The sequence below is a fragment of the Myxocyprinus asiaticus genome, chromosome 8 (genome assembly GCF_019703515.2).
Source record: "Myxocyprinus asiaticus isolate MX2 ecotype Aquarium Trade chromosome 8, UBuf_Myxa_2, whole genome shotgun sequence".
Classification (NCBI taxonomy): Eukaryota; Metazoa; Chordata; class Actinopteri; order Cypriniformes; family Catostomidae; genus Myxocyprinus; species Myxocyprinus asiaticus.
The window spans coordinates 50,449,409-50,460,305 of record NC_059351.1 but is presented as its reverse complement, the minus strand read 5'-3'; the positions used below and the strand labels follow the sequence as shown (position 1 = coordinate 50,460,305).

Sequence of the window (10,897 nt, the reverse complement as noted above, 5' to 3'; positions counted from 1 at the left end):
CTGCTTCACAGGACGTCCACCAAACTCTCATTGCCAATGGTCAGCAACATTCTTCAGGCAAATACTCACATGTGCATCAGAGATTTCTACTGAATTACAGAGAAATGTCACAAGCTCCATATCTATAATTAAAAGCATGGCAATTTCCTGAATCACCCACTGCTAAACCTTAAATGTTCCACACTGGGATTCCCCTACAAACCCAGATATTATTGCTCTGTTTGGCAATGCCAGTAATGTTCTTTCTGATTCACAATTCACCTGTTGGAACAGTTGTTATTATGCATATAGAACAAATATGCTCACAAATCTTTAAAACAATTCTATCCTTATTTATTCAACCTCACGTGGACCCATATGACTCTCTTTCTTCCATGAATCACAAAAGGAGATATTTACAGTAGCATGCACATCTCAAACAGACTGAAATGTAAGTCATTATTTACTAACTGGGTTTAAGTCCACATATTTTTATCTGAATTTTGGGACACTGCATAAACACGCTGGATGTTAACACCATGATGCGAAACACCAACTCGGAAAGTCAGAGCTCAGAGAAAATCCAAAGTTTCCCATTTGTAATTACGACTTTGTGATGGCATTGATGCACTCAACTCATAAATACAATAATTCCGGCATGACTTTAATGCACCATATATCCTCAAGTTTGATTTAAAAAAATGTATGCTTATGCAAACTTTGACAAGGCAGAATCAGTATTTTATTTTCTAGGTTTGGAGAGGGACCTCCTCAACCACTAATAAATCAATTGTACTAACAGTGATCCACTGCATAACAGTAATGAGCTTTAGTCCTAATAAGACTATTACAGTGATGCTGCATTGGAATTTGCAGTGTTTTATGACTGATTGATTGCAGCTTATCTTAAATACCCAGGCAATCGTTTCACATTGCCAACCAACTAGACTAACTCACCCAGTGCAGTTCTTTCTTAAATTCTTCCCAAGCAATTCTGTCTCTTAAGTCAACAGCTGCTTGCCTTTACCATTCCTAGAACTCATGTGAACCTGCATCACACACACTCACATAAACATGAAAGTTCTCAGGACAGCTGGTGATTTCATCGCTCATGCGCCACTTGCCCGGTTTGAAAGCAAAGAAAATGTCCTGCCTGTTTCTACCAATTTTATAAACAGCAGTAGCACTTAAACTCGGCAGATTGACAGCTCAATGAGGCTCTATCCTAGTCTCCTCAATCCCTCTTCACATTTTATTAAATATAGGCCAGCTGCGCACATCACAAATCCCACACTGATTGCCTTTCGTGTCTCTCTTCGCCCTGCGCCATTGGCTGGCTGCTGGCCTGATTTCCATTGATCTGCATGTGTGAGCATGTGAGACAGTACTTAACACACGCAAAATTTGACTGTCTCACACACACCACACACACTCTAAAATCAGATAGACAGAAAATGCAGATGTTCGGTCGCTGTACTCTTTAGACAGCTGCTGGTCTGTCTATTGCATCCATTGAGCGTGCACTCAGTCTCAACCACCATAAAGTTCTTGTTTTCGGTCAGAATGCGGAGGTTGCTGGACAGCAGCTGGATAAAGTTTGGACCTGCTGGTAGAGATGATTGGGTGTCGGGGTCTTCTTCACCCCCCACTGTGGAAAAACAGCTACAGGTTAGTAGTCAAGCCACTTCAAGAAGGCTATAGTCATTGTTAGCCTATTTTAGAGGAGATTAAAGAAAGGAACAGATAGCTAAAACAATTGCAGTTATCTTAAAGAATAGTGGAGTCCAAAGTCTAAGACTATGAGTGAAAATGCTTGTATCGCTTTTTCTAATTTATATATTTTTTAATAATAAAATGTATATTAAATATATATTATATATTAAATAATTATTTTTAAATAAATATAATTCTAATGATATGTGTTTAATGTATATGATTTTATATATATATATATATATATATATATATATATATATATATATATATATACTGTATATAATATAGATTTAATATAAATATAATTTAAATTATATATATATACACTCACTACCGGTCAAAATTTTTGAAACACTTGACTGAAATGTTTCTCATGATCTTAAAAATCTTTTGATCTGAAGGCGTATGCTTAAATGTTTGAAATTAGTTTTGTAGACAAAAATATAATTGTGCCACCATATTAATTTATTTCATTACAAAACTAAAATTTAATAATTAAAAAAAAAAGTTTTTGAAATTGATGACTTGGACCAAATAATAAAGAAAAGCAGCCAATAAGTGCCCAAAATAGATGGGAACTACTTTAATACTGTTTAAAAAGCATCCCAGGGTGATACCTCAAGAAGTTGATTGAGAAAATGTCAAGAGTAAGTTTCTGCAAATTCTAGGCAAAGGGTGACTACTTTATATATATATATACAAGATCAGCCACAGCATTAAAACCACCTGCCTAATATTGTGTAGGTCCCCCTTGTGCCGCCAAAACAGCACCAACCCGCATCTCAGAATAGCATTCTGATATTATAATCTTCTCACCACAATTGTACAGAGCGGTTATCTGAGTTACCGTAGACTTTGTCAGTTCGAACCAGTCTGGCCATTCTCTGTTTACCTCTCTCAACAACAAGGTGTTTCCGTCGACAGAACTGCCGCTCACTGGATGTTTTTTATATTTGGCAACATTCAGAGTAAATTCTAGAGACTGTGAAAATCCCAGGAGATCAGCAGTTACAGAAATACTCAAACCAGCCCATCTGGCACCAACAATCATCCATGCGATTATCTAATCAGCCAATCGTGTGTCAGCAATGCAATGCATAAAACCATGCAGATACATTTTTTATTTTCTCAATATCCTGTAATCACAGTATGCACTCGGGCTGGCATGGAATCCTCAAGTATATGCAAAGCCTGATAATCCATGTTATCCAGCATGATTTGAGAATGTTCCAAAGAACATCTTGTATGCTTCAATAGAAGCAAGGAAATCTACCTTTTGTATAAGGAGTTAACATGGTCAGTGTCACAAATTTGTTTATTTGATTGAACCTTGAAATATGCTGAATCTTAAAAATTTCTTCTTCCTTTATTTCATACTGTGTCTTTGTTTTAAATGTGTCAAAATCCCAAAATGTTGCTTAAATTTAAATTAGATTTTAATCCCAGATTTACAGTGTAGTCTCAGATATTTGGACCCATTTGAAAGGGAAACCACAAAACAAATAGATGTAATAAATGCTGAAAGTTGATGACTGCTGCACTGTCCATGGTCCTGAAGTTCAGTTCCTTGGACAGTTTCTTCCAACAGTGACCATTAAACCAAGATAATAAACAGTTCCAGACATTTGCTAGTGTTGAAACTATTTATGTAACCTGGACATTTGAAAGTTCTTGCTAAAGTTCTGATGCTCTAGGGTTCTGAAGTTTTCGCTTTGATATCAAATATGGGTTTATTTGAGGTGACACTGAGGTTTGGCATAAACAAGGGGGATTAAAGCACAAACATATCTCATCTGGCTGAAAAGCAGCATTAAGTGATTAGTGCTTGTAAAACGGTGAGAGAAGCAGCAGATTTTGGGATGCGCTCCAGTGATGGTGAAGGTCCATGCAGGCTCTCCAAGGACATCGATGTTGTGGCTGCTTCTTTTCATTGCACTTGAGTGCAACACTTTTGTGTCTGTGAATTGCAGATTTGTTGAAATAACATAAATATTAAATATTTGAAAGCATTCATTGAGCATGAGACTTTCTACATAATTTGTGGATATCTTTTTGTAAACTCGTTAGAAAGGCTCTTCAATGGTTCTTTGCAACACTTGGGTTCAGCAAAATGGGCAAAACCCTGATCTTACCATGACCCATTTATCACTGCAGATAATTCTTGAGTTGACTGTATTGCTCTTTGAAGATTAAAAAAAGTTCTGTATGTTACATTATAGCTTTCAGATCAGTTTATTGGTGTCTAGATTCTTCAAAGCACCAGTACAGATGTTATACTAAAGAATAAGAGAATTCAAGGAATATTCCGGGTTCAATACATGTTAAGCTCAATTGACAGTGTTTGTGGCAGAATGTTGATTACCACAAAAATTACTTGGACTTGGCCTTCCTTTTCTTTAAAAAAAAAAAAGAAGCAAAAGATAGGCACTTGCAATAAAAGTTCATTATTGCTGTTTACATCCCCTAGGGTTACCACTGGAATGAGGTTTCGGCAGAAAACGAGGCGAAATCGGAGCTTATACTGTACATCGTCATCCCTCTCGCCACGTTCCTTGTTTTCGGTGTCGTGTTCGTCGTCCTTTACCGAAGATTCAGGCAGAACAAGCTCGGACTGGCCAACATCATCGCGCTGGACCTTCAGGACCCGGAGCGCAATGCCGAGATTCTCTCGTCACTCACGGGGAATGCTGAACGGTTGAACAGCACCAGCTCGGACATGTCGGATGGGGTCTTCCTCATGGTGTACCTCCCGCCGCCCTACGAGGAAACCCTGACGAAGATCACGCGGGCCGCAAGCCTCACCAGTGGCAAAGATGTGGAGTCCATCAAGATAGAAGACCTCGAAGCCAAACTGTGTCCTGAGCTCAAGGCAAGCGGGGAGTATGTCTGAGAGAATACTAGATGTACTATAAAGAGTTTGCTCATCGTTGATACCAGGAGGGCAGAACAATTCCAGCACAACGCAGAGAGGATTAAGTGAAGATCATGCAGGCATGCAAGAGACATTCAGTCCCAGCGGACAGTGTTGCCCCGTAGTTCAAGGGCTATCTTGGTTTTCTCAAACGCACAAATCCTTGTGTTCTCCAGTAGTGGTTATCTTGTTTTTTATTGGGGCAAGTTGTCACATACGTTTATATGTTGTAATTTTATACAGTGTATAAACTACAGTATACTGTATGTTGGGAAAAATAATGGTTTGATAGTTTTTCTATGTTACCTTTCCCATTTTTCCGTTTTTGTTTTACTGTTTAAATTTGGCTAAAAAGCCTATAATAGGCCTTTTAATGGCGTTTGCACTGTAACAATTTACCACATATTGTTGAACTGTTTCTTTTTTTCCTGGACCGATGATGTTAAGGTATTTGCCTATACAGAAACTAACTTTCAATTATCTATAATCAATCCTGAAAAATGGAGTTAAAGTGTGACCACATGCCCCGGTATCCCCTGTTGTGAAGACATTGACTGACCTTAAGTTTGTGGGTACTTTCAGAGACTGAACAACCACTGTAAATGATTTCTACTCTGTACATAATACTGCTATACCCAAATGATACACATATCTTACATTTTATATTGTCTAGTTTAGAACTGAATCATTAAGAATTATGTGCTGTTATGAGACTAAAAAACTGTTGTGCTTCTATTAGGGATTTCATGATACCATTTTTTTTTAGAACAAGTATGAGTACCGATACTCCCTTTTCAGTACATGCTGATACTGATACGATACCTGTTTTTAAATCCCATATCAACAGCTTATTTCAATTATGTCATAGAAATAGTGTTTTAATAAATGAATTCATTAAAACTTAAATCAAGTGAAAATATAACAATTAATATTGTATTATTTTTATCAAATGAAGTGCTTTTATACAGAACCTCACAGCACAATCTACAGTACAACATTGGAGTTAGTTTTGTCAAATAAAGTGCTGCATAACAGAGTACCACAGATGTGAGATATTGCTTAAATATAATACAATTACAGTACTACTGATTTATTATTATTACTATTAGTAGTAGTAGTGGTGGTGGTATTACAGTGAATATTACATACTGTAACTAAACAGTAGTGAGGTACTGTATTTCTGTTGAACTTATTTCCATTTAAATTGAGCTTTTATTTTGGCGGAAGCTTTATTTTGAAGCCCTTTCCGTTTCTGTGTGTTTTTGATGGTAGCTTCTCACTTCCAGAAAAGCAGGTCGCTATGTGATCCAATGTGATTATTAAACTGCAAAAGGCTGCTATTTAATTAAATATGTAGTCTGTGTGTGCCTCGTGCTACAAAGTGAATGAGCACTCTGCTCCCTGTCATCTGCTACAAACAGAGCATGTAATGCTGAAAATTGTGTTTTCTGTGTATGAGCTAAGGAGCTGTAAAAGGTATGAGACACAACACCAACTCCACATATTCACAAATGCTCACATTTAAAACACTCAGCACATGCAAACTATCTATTTATCTCATTAAAATGCAGTCTTTGTGGTCTAATAATCACACTAGGACATAACATGATTTTACTTTGTGTGCTGAATGTTTACGCAATGACATTCTTGCATCAGATGATATCGTTTTTTGGTATCAGAGCATTTTTACGAGCACAAGTACAAGAGCTTGGTATCGGACCCGATTCTTATACCAGTATCGGTATCAAGACATCCCTTGCTTGTTCTGTATTTATAAAGACAAAAGAGTAGACTATGATTCGTAAAAAATAATCACCACATGTCATGCTTTACTTTAGAATAGCCTGTAGGCTTAGTTAGACACTCATTTAGTAACCACAATTAGAAGAGATTAGTTAATTACCATCAGTAATGAATGAACTTTTTTTTACTCTGTATGGTTGCATCAGTCTTTGTTTGCATACTAATCTACCCCACAGCACAATCCCGACAGGTTTGTATCATGAATGTAGTTTTGCATTAAGCCTCACCTTGAAAGTATTTATAATAAAGACTATATTAAAGACAGGTAAGTGTCATTTAACTTTTCGATATGCTATATGCTGTTCACAAATTACATTATACAGTTGTTTATAGGTCTGGGAATCGATTCCAAATAGAATTGATTCTTTGATTCTGATGTGTTGGGAATAGAGAATTGACTGCAAAGCTTGCAATCGACTCCGCTCAGGGTGTGATATTTTCGGAATGTGTTAATATCCTCAACCACTAAACATTCCAGATGCCTTAACAGCACAAATAAAAATTACAGATTATAAAATGACTGCAGTTAAATTATCATAATTTCTCGATTGATCGACCTGAATCTTTTGTAGTCCATCAACCATCAGTAAATCTGCTCTGTTTTTTCATCTATATGAAGCAATCGCACAAGCCCTTTAACACATCAGACAGCTGCTTTCCATTTATTGGCATGTTCATCGAAAAAGAATCGAGAATATGAGCCTGAAATCAACTCTTGGGATCGATTCCGAAATCAGGAATCGGAATCAGAGCTGACTCCAGTATTTATGGAATCGAACAGCCCTTGTTGTTTTCATACTGTTATCGGCACCACAAACCATCCGTCTTAGTTCATTTAATTTAGCGCCCCCAAGCAGATGGCAATGTAATTATTCTAGCTGTTTGGAAAGGCTTACACCGTACCACTTACTGACTGCACAACAGATATTCTAGGCCGATATTGTTTTCTAAAAATAGTACGTGAAACAGTAGGCAATATGCAACAATAAACGTCTCATGCTGTTTTTATGTACTATAGGAATTATCGTAAATACGAGTTTCCTACTCGGATTTGCACATGAATGCCCCTTCAAGTCGTTGCCTAATTACTGATTATGACTGCATCTTTAATAAAGCGGTTGGAGTTATAATCGTAATTTTTAAAATTATAATTTTTTTTAGTCCAAGGAAGAAGAAAAAACAACTCTTGGGGCCTGAATCAAATATTGCATCAAGAAAGAGATCATAGTTAAAGAAAAATGTGGTTGATATTACTTATGGCTCATTCATCACATTCTATAAATAGAAAACTTGAGTGTTTTTGTATTTTGGCAAATCTAATTGGTCATCTGAGTATTTCTTGCAGAAAACTTTCACACTGTGTATTGTAAAGGCCTACACAAGGCAGAAATAGCCATTTGTTTCAGTCTAAACAGTTGTCCCCAGAACAAAGAAACACACAGGCATTAATGAAATTCATAAGCAAAGAAATGCACTTCAAAAGGTTTTAATGATTTAGATAAAACATACATCTAGACTGAGTTCATGGAGCACGATTGCTATCTGTGCTGAGGTGCATTGTTGGACGCTTTGGCAAGAAAGTTAAGAACATAAGCGACCATAAATGAGAAAGTAAAGGAAGAAGCTTCATTTATTAGGATTTAGACTAACTGATCCAGATATGGTAAGATTAGGGATTTTAACAGTCAGCGAAATATGAAGAAGCCACCACATTGGCACACTCTGTCTTGTAGATCGAGGAGATCCTGTAAAATTAAAGAAAACATTTCAGAAAAAAACTAAATCCATTAGTAACCTGTATGCTATATAGAAATCTTTGTTTTAGGCAAAACAAACAAACAAACAAAAAAAGTCTAACAATGACTCCATTGTGCACAGCAGCTACTTTAAAGATTTCAGATGCGTTCACATGTAAACACTGTAGTCAAAGACATGTTTGACATTAATGACTACATTTTATTGGTTCTTCTATATTAACTGAGGGCTTTAGGTTTATAAACTTACATTTTGCGGATGTGGTCAGCGTGTAAGGGATTAGGAGTGACTGCCGCCCTGTTACGGTGAGATTGAATAAAAACATTGTAATACCGTAATGTATGATCATATGATTAAAAACATAAGGCATAAGATGCTACTTTAAAACAGGATTCAGGGTATTATTAAGATTACAAAATAGTAATGAGATATGGGATGTGGATACCATAGTAATATGAGTCACAACCAGTGTTGGGTGTAGTCTGATTACGAAGTAAATTTAATAACTTTTTAGTAAAAATAAAGTAGTGTAAAGCAGTACATTCATAATTCTTGTAATTGGAAAGTTACTTAAAAGTAAATTGATTTGAAATGTGATTACTTTTGCGATGAAGTAATCAGTGGAGTAATCAGATTACAATTTTTAGAATAAGTAATTAGTAGTTTTCAGTGGACTACTTTCTTTGAATAACTTGCCCAACACTAGCCATGACTTAAGTTTGCATAAATAGTGTAAAAATCTATTTTTACTCACATTGTATTTAAAAGGACCTGGACACATGCCAAGTCGTCACTGATATTATCGTCAATTAGCACTTAAAAAGGATAAAATCACACTCATTTAAGGACGTATTGTTTTCAGAAAGTGTAAAGAAACGTGCAATCATAGTGTTGGCTACTCACTGTTGCATTTCAGGCCGCAGAGGTTCAGGGTTGGAGAAAGCGTCGAGTTGCATGCCACACGGTTACTAAGCTGGAACAGGCCATACAGTGTGCATGACTTTATACCATCATATCCGTGGCTCTCACCACTGCTTGAACTTTCTGCAGAGGTTGGGCGGGTGACATTACTGGTGGGTCGCCCTTTATTTTTCCCGCTCCCAACAGAACGGCCCTTGCGGCCACTGTGCCCCCATGAATTTTTGGCTTTGCTCGGCTCTGTGATCAGCTTAACGGAGCTGGTATTGAAGCCAGTGGTCAGCTGAATATGGCACACAACTGTAAAGAGAGTTATTGAAAAATGATTGTCTTCCAAATATGGGTGTTTCATCAACTAGCTCCAGGCACTTTTATGTTCCAGTGGTTAATTTTTATTGTGTTGTCTTGAGGAAGTCAACTTAATGTTATTCCACAATCATGGTTTAGGGGTTTTCAAAACACTAACTCCTTCTAGAGCTTTCACGGTACATTGCCAGAAATTAGTACAGACATTCAGACTGTTCTGGAATAGTGTGCTATTACTTTTCTAACTGATAGGACTCACGTCTTTTACACAACGGATGATCAAATATTTCAAAAATCCCATAGACTTGACACTGATGGAATGTTCAAATGGACCAATGGAATGCTTGTTAATTCAAACTCCAACTTTAAAAAATGTAAATGTAAACAAACCCACAAAAGGCCTTTGATCTGCTTTAAGTTGCTCTCTCTCTCTCTCTCTCTCTCTCTCTCTCTCTCTCTCTGAGATTATCTAACTATCAAAGCAACAGTCTGTCTGTCTGACTAGCTATCTAGCTGCCATATTTATATCAAATCAAATACATTTGTATATACTGTTGCCAATAGCAACCAAATACACAGATATGTTTGTATTAACTTTTTAAATTCATAAACAAATACTGTATCACACTCTACATGGCCTGCTGTTTCAAAATTATTTTATTACCACACTGAAAAAGGAGCATATGTACAGTTGTTACCATAAAAAGCTATTTTAAGGCCTACGTTTTCTAATTTTTTTTTACGAATATGTACAGTGCATTTAATGCAGCACATGTGGAAACTAGTGAAACAATGTTATCTATATTAATCTAAATAGAACATCATGTGTTATGTAAGTCTGGATGGATGGACACTCACTCTTTGCCAGAAGGTCCGCAGGAGTCGTTTGGTTCAGAACAACCTGAGGCAGCGTAAGGGATGCTTCAAGCTGTTTCTTCAGCCCACATTTATTCAGAATCACGCTGTCGCCCATCCCGGCCACCAGGAATAAAACAACCACAACCGCCAACATCTTAACTTCTGGACAGATGCTCATGATGTCTGTGTGTCCAAGGAATCTCTGCAGGTAGATCATGTGCTACAGTACCTGTGAAGATATAGACCCACCTGTTCCCCTGAGAGGTGATGTCTGTTACACATCATATGCGTCAGTGGTTTGGGGGAAATAAAAGAGTTGGAAGGTTAAGCTGTTGTGTGTCTGTGCGTAGGCGATTTTATGGTACCTTGTGTTCAGTTTGAAATGTTTGGGTTTCGGTGTGGAACTGGACCAAACCCCTTTCATCCTAGTTCTATAAATAGGGGAAATACAATGGCTGTTCTGAAGTTGTGCTTTGTGCATCTTTCATAAAGAAGTGTCTTTGTCTCAGTGAAGATCAGATGTCTTTGAAAGGTTATGTGACACCTTTAGACTACAACAATAAAGATGTGAGATGAGGACGAGATTAGACATGGACTGGCAGGTACACGAGACAATGGGAGGAGAACTGAGTTTGTCACGTATATGAAACT

General features: G+C 37.0%; 2 protein-coding genes across 2 annotated transcripts; one reads left to right on the top strand and one right to left on the bottom strand.

Moving 5' to 3' along the window:
• The first annotated feature begins 1,397 nt into the window (after window positions 1-1,397).
• Window positions 1,398-6,666, top strand: LOC127445137 (small integral membrane protein 28-like). The gene is made up of 2 exons (XM_051704958.1): window positions 1,398-1,647; window positions 4,163-6,666. Exons 1-2 carry the CDS (start codon window positions 1,543-1,545, stop codon window positions 4,583-4,585), a joined length of 528 nt encoding a protein of 175 aa, XP_051560918.1. The 5' UTR covers window positions 1,398-1,542; the 3' UTR covers window positions 4,586-6,666.
• A 1,219-nt stretch (window positions 6,667-7,885) lies between these two features.
• Window positions 7,886-10,614, bottom strand: LOC127445260 (lysozyme C, milk isozyme). The gene is made up of 5 exons (XM_051705185.1): window positions 10,247-10,614; window positions 9,068-9,382; window positions 8,919-8,979; window positions 8,414-8,461; window positions 7,886-8,154 (listed from the first exon to the last, which is right to left on the bottom strand). The coding sequence occupies exons 1-5, from the start codon at window positions 10,461-10,463 to the stop codon at window positions 8,088-8,090; spliced, it is 708 nt and encodes a 235-aa protein (XP_051561145.1). The 5' UTR covers window positions 10,464-10,614; the 3' UTR covers window positions 7,886-8,087.
• Between the last annotated feature and the right edge of the window lie 283 nt (window positions 10,615-10,897).

Coding starts and splice junctions, on each gene's coding strand:
- LOC127445260 (XM_051705185.1), bottom strand. CDS start 10,463: ATGATCTACCTGCAGAGATTCCTTGGACACACAGACATCATGAGCATC. Junction 8,980..9,067: donor CTGCGGCCTGAAATGCAACA/GTGAGTAGCCAA, acceptor ATCCTTTTTAAG/TGCTAATTGACGATAATATC. Junction 8,155..8,413: donor GCTGACCACATCCGCAAAAT/GTAAGTTTATAA, acceptor TTAATTTTACAG/GATCTCCTCGATCTACAAGA.
- LOC127445137 (XM_051704958.1), top strand. CDS start 1,543: ATGCGGAGGTTGCTGGACAGCAGCTGGATAAAGTTTGGACCTGCTGGT. Junction 1,648..4,162: donor CTGTGGAAAAACAGCTACAG/GTTAGTAGTCAA, acceptor TACATCCCCTAG/GGTTACCACTGGAATGAGGT.